The 22,500-nt window shown below is 42.9% G+C and overlaps 1 protein-coding gene across 1 annotated transcript in view; it reads right to left on the reverse strand.

Moving 5' to 3' along the window:
• dlgap3 (discs, large (Drosophila) homolog-associated protein 3) overlaps window positions 1-22,500 on the reverse strand; it is a 53,883-nt gene that overhangs the window by 26,662 nt on the left and 4,721 nt on the right. The window contains 4 exon segments of the mRNA XM_031789112.1: window positions 9,339-9,524; window positions 14,053-14,263; window positions 17,088-17,199; window positions 17,359-17,585. Of these exon segments, the coding sequence (XP_031644972.1) occupies window positions 9,339-9,524; window positions 14,053-14,263; window positions 17,088-17,199; window positions 17,359-17,585 (736 nt within the window).

Below are 22,500 nucleotides of genomic sequence, written 5' to 3' on the forward strand. Positions count from 1 at the left end.
ATATGACCATTCTAGTCTATCAAAGTATATGACCATTCTAGTCTATCAAAGTATATGACCATTCTAGTCTATCAAAGTATATGACCATTCTAGTCTATCAAAGTATATGACCATTCTAGTCTATCAAAAGATATGACCATTCTAGTCTATCAAAAGATATGACCATTCTAGTCTATCAAAAGATATGACCATTCTAGTCTATCAAAGTATATGACCATTCTAGTCTATCAAAATATATGACCATTCTGGTCTATCAAATATATGACCATTCTGGTCTATCAAAATATATGACCATTCTGGTCTATCAAAAGATATGACCATTCTAGTCTATCAAAAGGTATGACCATTCTAGTCTATCAAAAGATATGACCATTCTAGTCTATCAAAAGATATGACCATTCTAGTCTATCAAAAGATATGACCATTCTGGTCTATCAAAAGATATGACCATTCTAGTCTATCAAAAGGTATGACCATTCTAGTCTATCAAAAGATATGACCATTCTAGTCTATCAAAAGGCATGACCATTCTAGTCTATCAAAAGATATGACCATTCTAGTCTATCAAAAGATATGACCATTCTAGTCTATCAAAAGATATGACCATTCTGGTCTATCAAAAGATATGACCATTCTAGTCTATCAAAAGATATGACCATTCTAGTCTATCAAAAGATATGACCATTCTAGTCTATCAAAAGGTATGACCATTCTAGTCTATCAAAAGGTATGACCATTCTAGTCTATCAAAAGATATGACCATTCTAGTCTATCAAAAGATATGACCATTCTGGTCTATCAAAAGATATGACCATTCTAGTCTATCAAAAGATATGACCATTCTGGTCTATCAAAAGATATGACCATTCTAGTCTATCAAAAGATATGACCATTCTAGTCTATCAAAAGATATGACCATTCTGGTCTATCAAAAGATATGACCATTCTAGTCTATCAAAAGCTTTTTCTGCGTTGATATATAGAACTACCCAAGGAGCTTAAGTTTCTGATTATTCATGTCAGATATTTAATAGAAGTTTATCTGAGGTTAATTGTTTTTTGCCAAACCCACTTTGGTCCAGGTGTACTAATTTCGGAAGGGGAAGGGGTACCTAGTCAGTTGTCCAACTGAAAGTATTCAACTGAAATGTGTCTTCCACATTTAACCCAACCCCTAAGATCTGAGAGCAAAAACAGAATTCTAGAAATAACTCATTTTGTACAGAGGAGACATTTCCTAGCATTTTATGTTAGCTGCATGTGTCACATAAACTCCACTAATTACAACCAGCTTGGTATGGATGGTGTTAAAAATAGCAGTATTTGGGAGATTAGTTCCTTTTCAAATAACCAAAAGTGAGAGGTTGTAATCTGAATAAAAGGGAGAAGGTCATTACTGAACACGGGGTGAGTCATTCTCACTAATCTACTAGAGAACCAGTTCTGATTTAAGTACGACTTCTGTATGACTGAAACCTTTAGTGAGGTCATAATGGTCGAGTGCTTTAATATTTAATCATTTCTGCCCTCCGACTTCGTATTCATTACACAGACAGTCTGTTTCATTTAGTCTGGCTTGCCGTCTCAAATAAAGCGGAATATTTTTTGCTCATATGGTTTAAAAAACAAGTTGTTATGTGCAGGCAGGTCCGTAGGTAAACTGGGATGTGATGTTTCCATAAATAGACAGGTAGTGTCTTTTCCTTTAACTGTCTATTAGAATGTATTGTAGTGAAATGATTTGTTTCTTTCTGGAAATGAATAGCGAGTTTGTCCACTTCGCCCGTCAGACCATTTTATTGGTAAAGTAAAAGGTGTATTTTTTAGTGATCCACTACGTAATATAGTGCACTAATCCAGAGAGGATAGAAAATGTATCTAGATCCTCTATGAGGCCGAGGAGGGATTCTAATTCTAAAAGTATCTAGATCCTCTATGAGGCTGTGGAGGGATTCTAATTCTAAAAGTATCTATACCCTCTATGAGGCCGAGGAGGGATTCTAATTCTAAATGTATCTAGATCCTCTATGAGGCTGTGGAGGGATTCTAATTCTAAAAGTATCTAGATCTTCTATGAGGCTGTGGAGGGATTCTAATTCTAAATGTATCTAGATCTTCTATGAGGCTGTGGAGGGATTCTAATTCTAAAAGTATCTAGATCTTCTATGAGGCTGTGGAGGGATTCTAATTCTAAATGTATCTAGATCCTCTATGAGGCTGTGGAGGGATTCTAATTCTAAATGTATCTAGATCCTCTATGAGGCTGTGGAGGGATTCACATTGTGGATTTGAAAGAAAACATGAATCATCAGCGTACAGTGACACCTTTGTTTTGAAGTCCTGGATTTTTTGCCCCTTGACATTATTGTTGGATCTGATATTAACAGCTAATACATAGATACAGTGCACTTGTAAGGTCGCTGCACAGCTATTTTCAGGTCTCTCCAGAGATGTTAGATCGGGTTCAAGTCCAGGCTCTGGCTGCATCACTCAAGGGCATTCAGAGACTTGTCCCGAAGCCACTTCTGCGTTGTATTGGCTGTGTGCTAAGGGTCATTGTCCTGTTGGAAGGTGAACCTTCTCCCCAGTCTGAGGTCCTGAGTGCCCTGGAGCAGGATTTCATCAAGGATCTCTCTGTACTTTATTCTGTTAATCTTTGCCTCGATTTTGACTAATGTCCCAGTCCCTGCTGCTGAAAAACATCCCCACAGCATGATGCTGCCACCACCATTCTTCACCGTAGGGATGGTGCCAGGATTTCTCCAGACGTAACGCTTGACATGCAGGCCAAAGAGTTCAATTTTGGTATAATCAGACCTGAAAATCTTATATCTCATGGTCTGAGAGTCCTTTAGATATCTTTTGGCAAACTCCAAGTGTTCTGTCATGTGCCTTTTACAAAGAAGTGGCCTAATTGGTGGAGTGCTGCAGAGATGCTTGTCCTTCTGGAAGCTTCTGCCATCTCCACAAAGGAAGTCTGGAGCTCTGTTAGAGCGACCATCTGGTTATTGCTCACCTCCCTGACTAAGGCCTTTCATCGCCGATTATATAGACAGGTGTGTGCCTTTCCAAATCATGTTCAATCAAGTAATTTACCACAGGTGGACTCCAATCAAGTTGTAGAAACATCTCAAGGATCATCAATGGAAACAGGATGCAGTCTCAAACAAAGGGTCTGAATACTTATGTAAATATGGTATTTCTGTTTAGTATTCTTTCCTTTCTTCTAAAAACCTGTTTCACTTTGTCATTATGGGGTATTGTGTGTAGAGGATGACATTCCCTGATCTGTTTCACCTGTCTTTGTGCTGGTCTCCACCCCCGACCAGGTGTCGCCCATCTTTCAAGTTATCCCCTGTGTATTTATACCTGCGTTCTCCGTTTGTCTGTTGCCAGTTTGTTTTGTTCGCAGAACCTACCAGCCTTTTCCCTCTTGCTCCTGTCTTATCTTAGTTCCTGTTTTCTACTTTTTCCCGGATTTGACCCCTCTGCCTGACCTGACCCTGAACCTGCCTGCCGTCCTATACTTTTGCCCCACTACTCTGGATAACCGACCTCTGCCTGATCCTCCACGGATTATCGAAGGAAGTAAAGGACGAGCTTGCAGCCTCGGAACTACAGACGGATCTCGACTCATTCATCGCTTTAACGATCCTGATCGATGGTCGGCTACGGGAACGTAGAAGGGAGAAGAGGTCTGATTACGGTACCACTCAAGGATTCCACCTTGCATCTGATGCTCTCCGGAAGTCCCCAAGAGGATACGAGCTTACCCGAGTTCCTCCAAGAGCCTCCCACGACTGCCGATTCACCTTTTCCCAATCCGATTTAGCTCAGCAGGGCTAGGCTGTCTCCAGCCGAATGCGTACGCAGAGTTTACAGCCAAAGTTGTCTGTATTGTGATAGTGCCGGTCATTTTGTGTCTACCTGTCCCTACAAGAGACCTAGTTCCTTCGTTGGAGTGAGTACTCTGCTGGGTCTTAAAGATAATGGTTCTTCTCCCCTTACTCACCCCTCTCTCCATGCCATCCTGCTGTGGGGCGACCAGTCCAAGTCTCTCCAAGTACTCCTCGACTCAGGGGCCAATGTGAGTCTTTTGGATGTTACCCTGGCATCCGAGCGGGTCAGCCCCACTCAACCCCTCTCTATTCTCATGGATGTTAGAGCGCTGGATGGATAGGCCGGGTCACCCACCATACACCCCCATCAACCTATGAGTGTCAGGGAACCACAGCGAATCCAATTGCCCCGGACCTCTCCACCAGCCCCGAGGTGGACCAGTACCTCCGGGAGGGGTTCAGTAACGCCCGGGCCCCTTTGCTTCCGCAGCACCGACCGGTATCCAAGAAGGTCAAGCCCGCTCCAAGATCGTTAACCCCTTTGTATACTTCCTACCTTTCCTGTGTCTAGATTTAAAAATGTACAGCCCTTTGTCTCCTGAATTCCATGACATTATTTTATATTATTTTATAGTATGAAGAATACAATTGAACAAAGCTGAATAAAATATAGATATTTTCTCCAAATGATTTGAGGGAATGTGCACATGCTGCCATTCTGTGTTGAGTGGTTAACAAAGAAATAAGTACTCCTATATACTTTTTAAAACTTTTTTATATACGAGTTATTAATGTAACTTTCGTTGTTCTACAAACGCTGGGCAATATGTTTAGATTTTTAACTCATTGTAAGGCTGCCTGATGAGCCTCTAATGATGATTTGAAGAAAGTCTCTTGAAAAGGCAGGAGCTCTGCTTTGTTTTTCTTTTTTGTGCGGGCTGTACACACTTCATCAGTCTCTCATTCACAATTTGACAAGCACATGATAATGCCTCGAATTTCACTGCAGCATCCCCTTTGTGGCCGTAATGCACCCCCCCCAAAAAAATCAATGCCTTTTGTGGCCCGGAGTGCTGCGCTGTGTCCTTCTCCCTGAGTGATCTGTGCAATCTGAAGTGTCTCTCACTCACATGGCTCTCCGTCACGTGATTTTGTTCGTCAGTCGACAAGATGAGTAGGCTGAACAAACAGTAAAAGCTCTAGTCTATGTCAACCTACTGTACTATCCCCCATGGTACAAAAGTTGATCTATTCTATTCTATTCTATTCCATGCAAGGAATGAATATTCCTAACATAGTCCGGGACAACCACTACCATCAAAAATACTTTTTTATGCAATGTGGCTGACGCAACAGATCAGAACGTTTTGCTTAAAATGTTGCTAAACGATTAGGCTATTTCTTCACATTATAAGCACAGCAATGTGCACATGACAGTATGACAGTGCTATGTCAACATGGTTCCCTTGGAAGTGTGAATGTTCCATTAGTGGAAAACACCATTATCAAAAGTGACCACAAATGTGATTATGCAGGTAATGCTTTCATTATAAATGTGCATTTTTATGGTGAAAATTATCTTCCCCAAACATGAAATTCACGCGCTGCTTTTGTATGCCAGTTAGGCTCTACAACCCTTGTAAAGCAGATTAATGTGCTTCATTTTAACAAGTTATTTGGCCACTTCAGCTGTGATTACAAACCATATTAAAACATATAGGCTTATGGGCTAGGCTACATGAGGTGTGATACTAACCTTATAGGACTATGGGCTAGGCTACATGAGGTGTGCGACTGATTCGAAAAAGTTGCAAAATAAAAGGTATTGTTTCTTATCCTGGGCATCATTCACAAGTTATAATATACCATTCACAAGTGAAAGGCTAATATTGTCACCTAATATTGTCACTATTCTTGATTTAATCTTGTCTTTAGATATACAAAATAATATATGTGTGTAAATTTGTTTTGATTTAGAATGGACCATTATCATGCAGTGAAGGAGAGACCGCATGTTTTCGTTGCAGGCCGTGTCAGTGGCACAGTATTGTCCTCAAAGCGGGCAAAAAAGTTATTTAGTTTGCCTGGGAGCAAGACATCCTGGTCCGTGACTGGGCTGGATTTCTTCCTGTAGTCCGTGATTGACTGTAGACCCTGCCACATGCCTCTTGTGTCTGAGCCGTTGAATTGAGATTCTACTTTGTCTCTGTACTGACGCTTAGCTTGTTTGATAGCCTTGCGGAGGGAATAGCTGCACTGTTTGTATTCGGTCATGTTACCAGACACCTTGCCCTGATCTGCTGTTTAAAACATGCTAAATAAGGTTCTCTGAAAAAGGATTGCTATATTTCAACTGGTCATCAATGTTTTTAATAAAACATTTAATGGCGTCCCACAAAAATCGGAGGATCATCGACTGAATTTTTGTTAATCATCATGAAATCATTAACTTCGGTTTCAAATTGTTCACAGAAATTTGTTTTGTTTTTTGAAAAGGAAGGAAACATTATAGCAATACATCTTGTGGCTCTTATAAAAGAGATTCATAAATGTGGCAGAAATAACTGTTATCATTAGATAGGCGTAGATACTTGTACAACATCGATTTGGGACAATGTTTTGTGCCTGTTTCAATAGAGAGTTGTAATACTTTTGATTAAGGGTTATGAGCTCGCCAGACATCAACAAGGTTGTAATCAGATGTCGGAGAGCCTTGGTTGTCTGTAGATTGTAGTCGGTCTCATTACATTTGTCCCACTTGTCCAGAATGGCATTCATGTCTGTCCCAATAAGCAGATGGAATTCAGTTCATTCTAACAATATGTTATTCAGAGAATAGAACATCTAGGATCATATGAACTTGTAGACTACACATTAACGAAAGGCAATTTTCTTTCCATTATGGATACATTTTAAGGAAAGTGATTCTACCATCTTGGTCGTCACCTTTACCCAAGACGGTGATTTAGAGTTTCTTATGTATATTTATATTATGTATATTTATATTTATGTATATTTATATTTATGTATATTTATATTTATATTTATATTTATGTATATTTATATTTATGTATATGTATATTTATGTATATTTATATTTATATTTATGTATATTTATATTTATATTTATTTATATTTATATTTATATTTATATTTATGTATATTTATATTATGTATATTTATATTTATGTATATTTATATTTATGTATATTTATATTTATATTTATATTTATGTATATTTATATTTATATTTATGTATATTTATATTTATATTTATATTTATGTATATTTATATTTATGTATATGTATATGTATATTTATATTTATATTTATATTTACGTATATGTATATTTATGTATATTTATATTTATGTATATTTATATTTATATTTATGTATATTTATATTTATATTTATATATATTTATATTTATGTATATGTATATGTATATGTATATGTATATGTATATGTATATTTATATTTATATTTATATTTATGTATATTTATATTTATATTTATGTATATTTATGTATATTTATATTTATGTATATTTATATTTATGTATATTTATATTTATTTTTATGTATATTTATATTTATATTTATATTTATGTATATTTATATTTATATTTATGTATATTTATATTTATGTATATTTATATTTATGTATATTTATATTTATGTATATTTATATTTATGTATATTTATATTTATATTTATATTTATATTTATGTATATTTATTGATTTATGTATATTTATATTTATGTATATTTATATTTATATTTATGTATATTTATATTTATGTATATTTATATTTATGTATATTTATATTTATGTATATTTATATTTATGTATATTTATTTATTTATGTATATTTATGTTTATATTTATGTATATTTATATTTATATTTATGTATATTTATATTTATATTTATGTATATTTATATTTATGTATATTTATATTTATGTATATTTATTTATTTATGTATATTTATATGTATATTTATATTTATGTATATTTATATGAATATATATATTTATGTATATTTATATTTATGTATATTTATATTTATGTATATTTATATTTATATTTATGTATATTTATATTTATGTATATTTATATTTATATTTATATTTATGTATATTTATTTATTTATGTATATTTATATTTATGTATATTTATTTATTTATGTATATTTATATTTATGTATATTTATATTTATGTATATTTATGATTACACCTTTAGTTGTGTTTGGTGCTGATGAAAAAGCAGACCGTTTCTATAAATGGTTCTCTATTCTATATGCATCCTTTTGGAACAGTACTATGTCAACATGACTCCCCTGGAACAGTACTATGTCAACATGGTTACCGTGGAACAGTGCTATGTCAACATGACTCCCCTGGAACAGTACTATGTCAACATGGTTCCGTGGAACAGTACTATGTCAACATGGTTCCTTGGAACAGTACTATGTCAACATGGTTCCGTGGAACAGTACTATGTCAACATGGTTCCCTTGGAACAGTGTTATTTCAAAATGGTTCCGTGGAACAGTGCTATGTCAACATGGTTACCGTGGAACAGTACTATGTCAACATGGTTCCCCTGGAACAGTACTATGTCAACATGGTTCCCGTGGAACAGTGCTATGTCAACATGGTTCCCTTGGAACAGTACTATGTCAACATGGTTCCCTTGGAACAGTACTATGTCAACATGGTTCCCTTGGAACAGTACTATGTCAACATGGTTCCTGTGGAACAGTGCTACGTCAACATGGTTCGCTTGGAACAGTACTATGTCAACATGGTTCCGTGGAACAGTACTATGTCAACATGGTTCCGTGGAACAGTGCTATGTCAACATGGTTCCGTGGAACAGTACTATGTCAACATGGTTCCGTGGAACAGTACTATGACAACATGGTTCCTTGGAACAGTACTATGTCAACATGGTTCCCTTGGAACAGTACTATGTCAACATGGTTCCGTGGAACAGTGCTATGTCAACATGGTTCCCTTGGAACTGTGCTATGTCAACATGGTTCCCTTGGAACAGTACTATGACAACATTGTTCCCTTGGAACTGTGCTATGTCAACATGGTTCCTTGGAACAGTGCTATGTCAACATGGTTCCCTTGGAACAGTACTATGTCAACATGGTTCCCTTGGAACAGTACTATGTCAACATGGTTCCGTGGAACAGTACTATGTCAACATGGTTCCCTTGGAACAGTGCTATGTCAACATGGTTCCCTTGGAACAGTACTATGTCAACATGGTTCCGTGGAACAGTACTATGTCAACATGGTTCCCTTGGAACAGTACTATGTCAACATGGTTCCCTTGGAACAGTACTATGTCAACATGGTTCCCTTGGAACAGTACTATGTCAACATGGTTCCCGTGGAACATTCCTGTAAAATAAATAGCAGCACCCACAGGGAAACCCACCAATTGGACCCTCCCATTCCATCATTCAAAATGATGACCTACCATCAGTGATTCCCAGGTCCACAGAGCTGCTCTGGTGTTGTCTGGGCCGTCCCAGGGCAGGCTGGCCTGTGTTCTGGAAGTAGGCATCCTGGGTAGACTCTGTACTGCTCTGAGCCCTCACAGAGATCGTAGGCTTAGACAAACGGGGAGGGAGAGGGGGAGGGCCAGCCTTACGGTATGGGATGACTGGGGAGAGAGAGAGAGAGAAGGGGGAGATAGAGGGAGAGAGAGAGAGAGAGAGGACGGGGTGGGAGAGGAGGGGGTGATAGAGGGGGAGAGAGAGGGGGAGATAGATGAGGGGGAGATAGATGGGGGAGAGAGAGGGGGAGAGAGAAGATGGGGGAGAGAGAGGGGGAGATAGATGGGGGAGAGAGAGGGGGAGAGAGATAGATGGGGGAGAGAGAGGGGGAGAGAGATAGATGGGGGAGAGAGAGGGGGAGATTGAGATAGATGGGGGAGAGAGAGGGGGAGATTGAGATAGATGGGGGAGAGAGAGGGGGAGATTGAGATAGATGGGGGAGAGAGAGGGGGAGAGAGATAGGGGGATTAGGGGAAGAATGGGGAAAGAGAGAGGGGGAGAGAGGGGGGATTAGGGGAAGAATGGGGGAAGAGAGAGGGGGAGAGAGAGGGGGGATTAGGGGAAGAATGGGGGAAGAGAGAGGGGGAGAGAGGGGGGATTAGGGGAAGAATGGGGGAAGAGAGAGGGGGAGAGAGATGGGGGATTAGGGGAAGAATGGGGGAAGAGAGAGGGGGAGAGAGAGGGGGATTAGGGGAAGAATGGGGAAAGAACAGGATAAATAGTTAATTTCTGAATCTAAACAAGCCTTTATTGTACAATGACACCAAAATCAACAGACAGACAGAGAGACAGAGAGACAGAGAGACAGAGAGACAGAGAGACAGACAGACAGACAGACAGACAGAGAGACAGACAGACAGACAGACAGACAGACAGACAGACAGACAGACAGACAGACAGACAGACAGACAGACAGACTCAAAGCCATTTCCTGTGAGGTACTATGAGCACACACAGTCCTCCGCTGTGGATACACACACAGTCCTCTGTCTGTGGATACACACACAGTCCTCTGTCTGTGGATACACACAGTCCTCTGTCTGTGGATACACACACAGTCCTCTGTCTGTGGATACACACACAGTCCTCTGTCTGTGGATACACACACATTCCTCTGTCTGTGGATACACACACAGTCCTCTGTCTGTGGATACACACACAGTCCTCTGTCTGTGGATACACACACGGCACTCCGCTGTGGATACACACACAGTCCTCTGTTTGTGGATACACACACAGTCCTCTGTCTGTGGATACACACACAGTCCTCTGTCTGTGGATACACACACAGTCCTCTGTCTGTGGATACACACAGTCTTCCGCTGTGGACACACACGGTCCTCCGCTGTGGATACACACACAGGCCTCCCCTGTGGATACACACACAGTCCTCCCCTGTGGATACACACACAGTCCTCCCCTGTGGATACACACACGGTCCTCCGCTGTGGATACACACACGGTCCTCCGCTGTGGATACACACACGGTCCTCCGCTGTGGATACACACACGGTCCTCCGCTGTTGATACACACAGTCCTCCGCTGTGGATACACACAGTCCTCCGCTGTGGATACACACACGGTCCTCTGTCTGTCTGTGGATACACACACGGCCCTCTGTCTGTCTGTGGATACACACACGGCCCTCTGTCTGTCTGTGGATACACACACGGCCCTCTGTCTGTCTGTGGATACACACACGGCCCTCTGTCTGTCTGTGGATACACACACGGCCCTCTGTCTGTCTGTGGATACACACACGGCCCTCTGTCTGTCTGTGGATACACACACGGCCCTCTGTCTGTCTGTGGATACACACACGGCCCTCTGTCTGTCTGTGGATACACACACGGCCCTCTGTCTGTCTGTGGATACACACACGGCCCTCTGTCTGTCTGTGGATACACACACGGCCCTCTGTCTGTCTGTGGATACAATACACACACGGCCCTCTGTCTGTCTGTGGATACACACACGGCCCTCTGTCTGTCTGTGGATACACACACGGCCCTCTGTCTGTCTGTGGATACACACACGGCCCTCTGTCTGTCTGTGGATACACACACGGCCCTCTGTCTGTCTGTGGATACACACACGGCCCTCTGTCTGTCTGTGGATACACACACGGCCCTCTGTCTGTCTGTGGATACACACACGGCCCTCTGTCTGTCTGTGGATACACACACGGCCCTCTGTCTGTCTGTGGATACACACACGGCCCTCTGTCTGTCTGTGGATACACACACGGCCCTCTGTCTGTCTGTGGATACACACACGGCCCTCTGTCTGTCTGTGGATACACACACGGCCCTCTGTCTGTCTGTGGATACACACACGGCCCTCTGTCTGTCTGTGGATACACACACGGCCCTCTGTCTGTCTGTGGATACACACACGGCCCTCTGTCTGTCTGTGGATACACACACGGCCCTCTGTCTGTGGATACACACACGGCCCTCTGTCTGTGGATACACACACGGCCCTCCACCTTGGATACACACATGGCCCTCCACCTTGGATACACACATGGCCCTCTGTCTGTCTGTGGCTGTGTTTTGTATATGACACTTCAGAGCAGCTTTGATAAATCTCTAGAAGATTTCCAGGTCTAAGCCAGGAAATAAGAGCTCTGTAAAGTACTGACGATAGCGCACGCACGCACGCACGCACGCACGAACACACACACACACACACACACACACACACACACACACACACACACACACACACACACACACACACACACACACACACACACACACACACACACACACACACACACACACACACACACACACACACACACACAGTGTACTTTAGATGACAGTAAAAAAAGAAGGATGAATGACTGAAGGAAAACGAGAGGAAATGGGGTAAGAACAGAGAGAGAGAGAGAGGAAAAGAGGAAGAGAGAACTAAGGAGGGTTAAAGAAAATGAAATAGAGAGTAGGAAGAACATAGGAGAAGAACAGAGAAAGACAGGGGGGGGGGAGTTTGCGAGAGAGAGATAAAGGGAGAGATGAAGAGCAGCTGGAGTCAGTAACTTATGAGGTAATAAAAAACATTCCAGTCATTGTTAAGGAGACAGAGAGAGAGAGAGAGAAACAGAGAGACAGAGAGATTTCACCGGGGAGGGAGAGGGAGAGAGAGAAAAAGAGAGACAGAGAGAAAGAGATTTCACTGGGGAGGGAGATGAAACAGAGAGACAGAGAGAGAGAGATTTCACCGGGGAGGGAGATGGAGAGAGAGAAACAGAGAGACAGAGAGAAAGAGATTTCACCGGGGAGGGAGATGGAGAGAGAGAGATTTCACCGGGGAGGGAGATGGAGAGAGAGAAACAGAGAGACAGAGAGAGAGAGAGATTTCACCGGGGAGGGAGAGGGAGAGAGGGAGAGAGGGAGAGAGGGAGAGAGAGAAACAGAGAGACAGAGAGAAAGAGATTTCACCGGGGAGGGAGATGGAGAGAGAGAAACAGAGAGACAGAGAGAGAGATTTCACCGGGGAGGGAGAGGGAGAGAGGGAGAGAGAGAAACAGAGAGACAGAGAGGAATGCTTTGAGACAACCAGAGGCGTGTGTGTATGAAAACATTATGATGAGGTATTGTCATGAGGTATTGTCACGAGGTATTGTCACAAGGTATTGTCACAAGGTATTGTCACAAGGTATTGTCATGAGGTATTGTGATGAGGTATTGTCACGAGGTATTGTCACGAGGTATTGTCACGAGGTATTGTCACGAGGTATTGTCACGAGGTATTGTCATGAGGTATTGTCATGAGGTATTGTCACGAGGTATTGTGATGAGGTATTGTGATGAGGTATTGTCACGAAGTATTGTCATGAGGTATTGTGATGAGGTATTGTCACGAGGTATTGTCACGAGGTATTGTCACGAGGTATTGTCATGAGGTATTGTGATGAGGTATTGTCACGAGGTATTGTGATGAGGTATTGTCACGAGGTATTGTCACGAGGTATTGTCACGAGGTATTGTCACGAGGTATTGTCACGAGGTATTGTGATGAGGTATTGTCACGAGGTATTGTCATGAGGTATTGTCATGAGGTATTGTCATGAGGTATTGTCACGAGGTATTGTCACGAGGTATTGTGATGAGGTATTGTCACGAGGTATTGACATGAGGTATTGTGATGAGGTATTGTCATGAGGTATTGTGATGAGGTATTGTCACGAGGTATTGTGATGAGGTATTGTCACGAGGTATTGTCACGAGGTATTGTGATGAGGTATTGTGATGAGGTATTGTGATGAGGTATTGTCACAAGGTATTGTCACGAGGTATTGTCACGAGGTATTGTCACGAGGTATTGTCACGAGGTATTGTCACGAGGTATTGTGACGAGGTATTGTCACGAGGTATTGTCACGAGGTATTGTCATGAGGTATTGTCACAAGGTATTGTCATGAGGTATTGTCATGAGGTATTGTGACGAGGTATTGTCATGAGGTATTGTCATGAGGTATTGTCATGAGTTATCTTTCTTGACACATGAAGACTTGTGTTTGCTCCCTGAGCAAATTTCTAGGCTTTGTCTCAAGTCTTGAGTCACACAGATAACAGATGGGTTTTGATACCAGGTATATACCCAGTACCACACACACACACACTCACCAACCCCTCCCTTGATGCTGGGTCCTGTCATGGAGAAGACGGACAGGCAGTCGTCGTCTTGGGAACAGCCGGCCTGGATGGCGCGGACGTAACTATGGGAACGGGTCCGGAAGCAGCCAGGCAGATCCAAGGCTTCCACCGCCTGACTCTCTATCTCTCCAAACATGGTCTCACACACCGCCTCAAACTGACGATTCAGAGAGTCACCCAGCTACAGGAGAGAGAGAGAGAGAGAGAGAGAGAGAGAGAGAGAGAGAGGGAGAGAGAGAGAGACAGAGACAGAGACAGAGACAGAGACAGAGACAGAGACAGAGACAGAGACAGAGACAGAGACAGAGAGACAGAGACAGAGACAGAGACAGAGAGAGAGAGACAGAGACAGAGACAGAGAGAGAGAGACAGAGAGAGACAGAGACAGAGACAGAGACAGAGACAGAGAGAGACAGAGAGAGACAGAGACAGAGACAGAGAGAGAGAGACAGAGAGAGACAGAGAGAGAGAGAGAGACAGAGAGAGAGACAGAGAGACAGAGAGAGAGAGACAGAGAGAGAGACAGAGAGAGACAGAGAGAGACAGAGAGAGACAGAGAGACAGAGAGACAGAGAGAGACAGAGAGACAGAGAGACAGAGAGAGACAGAGAGACAGAGAGACAGAGAGAGACAGAGAGACAGAGAGAGACAGAGAGAGACAGAGAGAGAGAGAGAGACAGAGACAGAGAGAGAGACAGAGACAGAGAGAGACAGAGAGACAGAGAGAGAGAGAGAGAGACAGAGAGACAGAGAGAACCACACCCACATGTCAGTGGAGGCACCTTTCATAACAAATAGCACCCTCTAGGGTAGCACCTAGACATCCTCTAACCTATCAGAGCTCTTATAGCATGAACTGACATGTTGTCCACCCAAATCAAAAGTTCAGAGAATTAATCTTGTACTGATAGCATAAGCTACAGTTAGCTAGCGCTGCAGTGCATAAAATGTGGTGAGTAGTTGACTCAAAGATAGAAAGACAATAGTTGCACTGTTTTTGAGCAAATTAATTTATTCAAAAAGGAAGGAGAAGCAGCAGAGAGCAAGCTAAATATATTTATTTGTAATCTTTTTTTATTCTTCTATATTTTTCACTACTAATGTAGCTAATGTAGTTAATGTAGCTAATTTAGCTAATGTAGCTAATGTAGTTAATGTAGCTAATTTAGCTAATGTAGCTAATGTAGTTAATGTAGCTAATTTAGCTAATGTAGCTAATGTAGCTAATTTAGCCTACTCAACAACTAGCTGACTAAACTCCACTCCATGATGAAGGAAGTTTCTGATGAACTCCAACATCCTGGCGTGGAGTTTAGTTAGCTACACAACAGAGAGGAATGCTATGTATGCTATGTATGCTAGCTGGCTAAGGCTATCCTTATAAAGGGCCTGCCTGTGTAACTGCTAAACTTCTTGCTGTACACTGTACGGTGTGATTGCACACATGGATTGGATTGTTTACTAACTTGTTAGTTGTAGTTTGTTGACTAAAACGTTAATAGGGTGACAACGATGTAGGCGTGTGTGTAGCGGTTAGCAGTTATGATATGAAGGTTTGGCTTGGAAGGTTTTATCGTCTGGTCACAGACAGCTGTTGTGTCGTACACTGAAGTCCACAAGCGAAGGGAAAAGGCGAGAGGAGAGCGTGTGGATGCGAGAAGTAATCATCCAACGAGCAAAGTGATGATCGTCTACGTGGCTGCTATGACAGTGAACTGTGTTGGGTGATCAGGGGTGCATTCATTCACAGAAGCAAACGCAAAGGGGAGGGAGGGTACAACTACCTGAATATGTCCAGGAGAAACTCTTGTTTTAGTTGTTTGGTCTAGTGATTACACCCCTAGATCAGATAGATGCAGGCAAGAGTGTGCAAGGTGGTATTGAATGTGTCACTGTCTGTCACACTGATTACTCAAATTTGTCTCTCGACCTGTGTCGAGGGATGCTATGTTAGCTAGCTGGCTATAACAGAGGGATGCTATGTTAGCTAGCTGGCTATAACAGAGGGATGCTATGTTTGCTAGCAGGCTATAACAGAGGGATGCTATGTTAGCTAGCTGGATATGACTTTCCAACACAACACTGGAACTCTTCCAAGGCAAGGTAAGATTTTGGTTCCACTAATTTATTGCCACCGGGGCCTGCCGGTGTATCTGCCTACTGACTGTACATTAACGTTTCTGCATGATTGTAGCGGGTTTACGAACGCGTTAGTTCTAGTAGCTATGTTGCATATGACATTACTTTATCTAATATAGTGACAACGATGTAGGCTGTGTAACGTTAGCGGTTTGGCTTGGAAACCTTGTTTCCCCTGGTCACATTCAGCTGATGTGTTGTACATTGAAGTCTGCCGATTCTGTTGAAAAACTTTTCTTCAACGGAAGCAAACGGAACAAAACGGAGATAAACATACCTGAATCATCTTTTGGACTGATGATTACAGCTAGATTCAGGCAACAGTGTGAAAGGCGGTATTGATTGTTACTGTCTGACCATGTGTCACTGTCTGTCACCTCAAATTTGTCTCTCGACGTGTGTGGACCTACGTTGTAAACTTTCATCATAGACTAGGTTGTAATAACCTCATGATGGATACGGTAGGTTTAATAACCTAAACCTACCGATGTTACATTGAACTGGATGAATGGAATATGAATGACAGTAACCTAAACCTGTCACATTGAACTGGGTGAATATGAAGGACAGTAACCTAAACCTGTCACTGTTACATTGAACTGGGTGAATATGAATGACAGTCATCCAATATGCTGTAATAGAAATAAAGCCACTCTAATAAATACATAAATTGTCTTCCCTAATCTTAAATGTCGCGGCTTTTGTGGAGCGATGGGTAGTGATGCTTCGAGGGTGGCTGTTGTCAATGTGTGCAGAGGGTCCCTGGTTCGAGTCCAGGTTAGGGGCGAGGAGAGGGACGGACGCTAAAATGTGTAGAGATGAATAAACATACAGACATACAGTGTTCTGAAGGTGTGTGGTCTTACCTGTGAGCTGGTCAGAGACCGCGTGTAGCTCCGAGAGCGTGCGTGACTCTTCGGCGTGCTTATGTTGTGAGCATATGGTAGCGTAGCATCTACACACTGCTTACACGAGTATCTACACACACCACACACACAGAGTAAAATGAGAATAACACTCATCATACTCCTCTTCCTCCTCTTCATCATCACCCTCATCATCATCATCACCAATGACGTAGCAGGTTTAATAAATGATAGAATGACCCCCCCTCCCCGTTACTTGTTGACAGATGACCTGTGGTCCATGCTGACAGAGCGTCTGAAGGCCTCTCTCTGGGCGATGATGGTGGTTTTAGGAGAGGATTTAGGACTGGCGTCAGAGTCCTGACTATCGTCGTCTCCCATGGCCTTGACGTAGCTGCCACTCCGCATGCGCCTGCAGGGGATCTCCCCCCCTCCGTCAGGACCACCCCCGCCTGGGTAGCCCCCAAGCCCAGCCCACTCCACCCCGTCTGACGGGACCTGGACACATACAGACAGATACATACATATGAATGTACAAACAAACTCACACATTTATAATGAAGAGGGGTGATTCTGGTTAGTGACAAATTCATCACTTGGATTAAATAGCTTAAAAGTGTTATTTTGTTTAAAGACTTGAACATCAGATAATCTATATAAAATAAACTATTATTTTACTTTTTAGAAGAAAAAAATTGGTTGAACTTTTCCAGAATTCTCTGGTTTTCCCAGAAAACCCAGTTGAAACATGTCCAGAATTAGGAGGTAATAAGGGTTTCTGGAAAGAAAGAAAGGCATTTGGGGAAAGTTAACTGAAACTTTTCTGCTGACATTTAGACAGGGAAGAGTATATGACTCATCATCTTTGATTGATTTAAAATTTTATCTTAATCTATGCCAATAACACCAAGGGGGAATCAGGTACTAAACACTCAATGTTCATTTCACTACTCAAACAGTCCCTTCCGATGCTGCCACCACCATGCTTCACTGTAGGGATGGTGTTCTCGGGGTGATGAAAGGTGTTGCGTTTGCATAGTGTTTTCCTTGATGGCGAAAAAGCTACATTTTAGTCTCATCTCACCAGAGTACCTTCCTTCTTCCATATGTTTGGGGAGTCTCCCACATGCCTTGTGGCGAACACCAAACGTGTTTGCTTATTTTTTTCTGCCCGCTCTTCCATAAAGCCCAGCTCTGTGGATTGTACGGCTTAAAGTGGCCCTATGGATACTCCAGTCTCTTCTGTGGAGCTTTGCAGCTCCTTCAGGCTTATCTTTGGTCTCTTTGTTGCCTCTGATTAATGCCCTCCTTGCCTGGTCCGTGAGTTTTGGTGGGCAGCACTTTCTTGGCAGGTTTGTTAAGTGGCAAATTATTTCAATTTTTTAATAATGGATTTAATGGTGCTCTGTGGGATGTTCAAAGTTTCAGATATTTTTTTATAACCCAACCCTGATCTGTACTTCACCACAACTTTGTCCTTGACCTGTTTGGAGAGCTCATTAGTCTTCATGGTGCCGCTTGCTTGGTGGTTCCCCTTGCTTAGTGGTGCTGTAGACTCTGGGGCCTTTCAGAACAGGTGTAGATATACTGAGATCATGTGACAGATCATGTGACACTTAGATTGCACACAGGTGGACTTTATTTAACTAATTATGTGACTTCTGAAGGTAATTGGTTGCACCAGATCTTATTCAGGGGCTTCATAGCAAAGGGGGTGAATATATATGCACAGGGGGTGAATATATATGCACAGGGGGTGAATATATATGCACACACCACTTTCCGGTTTGTATTTTTTATTTTTTGAACCAGGTTATTTTTTTCATTTCACTTCACCAACATTTTGTGCATGTCCATTATACGAAATATATATGATTATATGAAATAAATTTAAATGACCGGTTGTAATGGAACAAAATAGGAAAAATGGCAATACTTTTGCAAGGCTCTGTAGTTAGTCAGTCTGGCTTGTGCAAATATGTGTACGCACGTGCACAGATGCACACACACTTACTCACTCACACAGGCATTTACACACAGACAGGTACAGGAAGATGATGCACTGCACAGCACGCATGTTATGATAATTGTGAGAAAAAGGCAGAAGGACAAATTGAGTCTTATAGAGAGAGAAACTTATAGAGAGAGAAACTTACATATCTATATCCCTTGGCCTCCCTCTCCCTCCTTCTCTCTCTCTTGGACACAGGGCTTATAGAGAGGTAGGCACAGAGAGAGAAACTTCCAGAGAGAAACTCAGTCTCTATATCCCTTGGCCTCCCTCTCCCTCCTTCTCTCTCTCTTGGACACAGGGCTTATAGAGAGGTGGGCACAGAGAGAGAAACTTCCAGAGAGAAACTCAGTCTAATCTCTATATCCCTTGGCCTCCCTCTCCCTCTCTTGGACACAGGGCTTATAGAGAGGTAGGCACAGAGAGAGAAACTTCCAGAGAGAAACTCAGTCTCTATATCCCTTGGCCTCCCTCTCCCTCCTTCTCTCTCTCTTGGACACAGGGCTTATAGAGAGGTAGGCACAGAGAGAGAAACTTCCAGAGAGAAACTCAGTCTCTATATCCCTTGGCCTCCCTCTCCCTCCTTCTCTCTCTCTTGGACACGGGGCTTATAGAGAGGTGGGCACAGAGAGAGAAACTTCCAGAGAGAAACTCAGTCTCTATATCCCTTGGCCTCCCTCTCCCTCCTTCTCTCTCTCTTGGACACAGGGCTTATAGAGAGGTGGGCACAGAGAGAGAAACTTCCAGAGAGAAACTCAGTCTCTATATCCCTTGGCCTCCCTCTCCCTCCTTCTCTCTCTCTTGGACACAGGGCTTATAGAGAGGTGGGCACAGAGAGAAGGGTCATATGGGGTCATAAAAGCACCAATCTCTCATTTTTCTTCGGCTTTCTTCTGTCCCTGACAGCACCATCAAAAATATTCACTTAATCTTTCTCTCACAATATTTACACTAAATACTCCAAATCCTTGGTTTGAACTCTCTACGAGTTCATTTCATAGACTAACTGCAAGGTAGCAAAATTGTAGATTAACTTTGAAAAAGTAATCTGTCACAGAGTACTTGAGAGAGACAGATATGTGACCCCTAAAGAAAGTGCCAGTCAGGGTTAGTTGTTGAAATGGCTTGGTAATAGCATGTATAGTGTGATATTATAAAGTGGGACTCAGGTGCCGAGGAGCTCTTTTATGGGGCTTCAGGGACCTCCAGTCAAAAAGTGTCCCTTAGAAAATACGGTGCCACTAGGTACTGCAACTGATGATGTGAAGAGAGAGGGGGAAGTAAGGGAAGGGAGGGAGGAGAGAGAGGGAACTAAGGGAAGGGAATGGAGGAGAGAGAGGGAACTAAGGGATGGGGAGGGAGGAGAGAGAGGGAACTAAGGGAGGGGAGGGAGGAGAGAGAGGGAAGTAAGGGAAGGGAGGGAGGAGAGAGAGGGAACTAAGGGAAGGGAATGGAGGAGAGAGAGGGAACTAAGGGATGGGAGGGAGGAGAGAGAGGGAACTAAGGGAGGGGAGGGAGGAGAGAGAGGGAAGTAAGGGAAGGGAGGGAGGAGAGAGAGGGAACTAAGGGATGGGAGGGAGGAGAGAGAGGGAAGTAAGGGAAGGGAGGGAGGAGAGAGGAGGAACTAAGGGATGGGAGGGAGGAGAGAGAGGGAACTAAGGGAGGGGAGGGAGGAGAGAGAGGGAACTAAGGGAAGGGAGGGGGGAGAGAGAGGGAACTAAGGGGAGGGAGGGGGAGAGAAAGGGAACAAAGGGAGGGGAGAGAGGAGAGAGAGAGGGAACTAAGGGAAGGGAGGGAGGAGAGAGAGGGAACTAAGGGAAGGGAGAGAGAAGAGAGAGAGAGGGAACTAAGGGATGGGAGGGAGGAGAGAGAGGGAACTAAGGGATGGGAGGGAGGAGAGAGAGGGAACTAAGGGATGGGAGGGAGGAGAGAGAGGGAACTAAGGGATGGGAGGGAGGAGAGAGAGGGAACTAAGGGAAGGGAGGGGGAGAGAAAGGGAACTAAGGGAAGGGAGGGGAGAGAGAGAGGGAACTAAGGGAAGGGAGGGGAGAGAGAGAGGGGACTATGGAAAGGGGGAGGAGAGAGAGGGAGGGAACTAAGGGAAGGGAATGGAGGAGAGAGAGAGTGTGTATGTTCCACAGTACTACATAGAGCCATGACTACACACACACACGATAACATACACACTATACACACACACACACGATAACATACACACTATACACACACACACACACGATAACATACATACTATACACACACACACACGATAACATACACACTATACACACACACACACACGATAACATACACACTATACACACACACACACACGATAACATACACACTATACACACACACATGATAACATACACACTATACACACATACACGATAACATACACACTATACACACACACACACACACATGATAACATACACACTATACACACACACATGATAACATACACACTATACACACACACGATAACACACACACTATACACATACACATGATAACACACACACGATAACACACACACTATACACACACATGATAACACACACACTATACACACACATGATAACATACACACATGATAACATACACACTATACACACACACACGGTAACATACACACACGATAACATACACGCACTATACACACACACACATGATAACATACACACTATACATACACATACACACATGATAACATACACACTACACACACACACACACACACACACACACACACACACGTTAACATACCAACACATGGATCTAGTACTGTAGACATGTGGTAGTGGTGGAGTTGGGGCCTGAGGGCACACAGTGTGTTGTAGACATGTGGTAGTGGTGGAGTTGGGGCCTGAGGGCACACAGTGTGTTGTAGATATGTGGTAGTGGTGGAGTTGGGGCCTGAGGGCACACAGTGTGTTGTAGATATGTGGTAGTGGTGGAGTTGGGGCCTGAGGGCACACAGTGTGTTGTAGATATGTGGTAGTGGTGGAGTTGGGGCCTGAGGGCACACAGTGTGTTGTAGATATGTGGTAGTGGTGGAGTTGGGGCCTGAGGGCACACAGTGTGTTGTAGACATGTGGTAGTGGTGGAGTTGGGGCCTGAGGGCACACAGTGTGTTGTAGATATGTGGTAGTGGTGGAGTTGGGGCCTGAGGGCACACAGTGTGTTGTAGATATGTGGTAGTGGTGGAGTAGGGGCCTGAGGACACACAGTGTGTTGTAGATATGTGGTAGTGGTGGAGTAGGGGCCTGAGGGCACACAGTGTGTTGTAGATATGTGGTAGTGGTGGAGTAGGGGCCTGAGGGCACACAGTGTGTTGTAGATATGTGGTAGTGGTGGAGTTGGGGCCTGAGGGCACACAGTGTGTTGTAGATATGT

The sequence above is a fragment of the Oncorhynchus kisutch genome, linkage group LG14 (genome assembly GCF_002021735.2).
Source record: "Oncorhynchus kisutch isolate 150728-3 linkage group LG14, Okis_V2, whole genome shotgun sequence".
NCBI classification, from domain to species: Eukaryota; Metazoa; Chordata; class Actinopteri; order Salmoniformes; family Salmonidae; genus Oncorhynchus; species Oncorhynchus kisutch.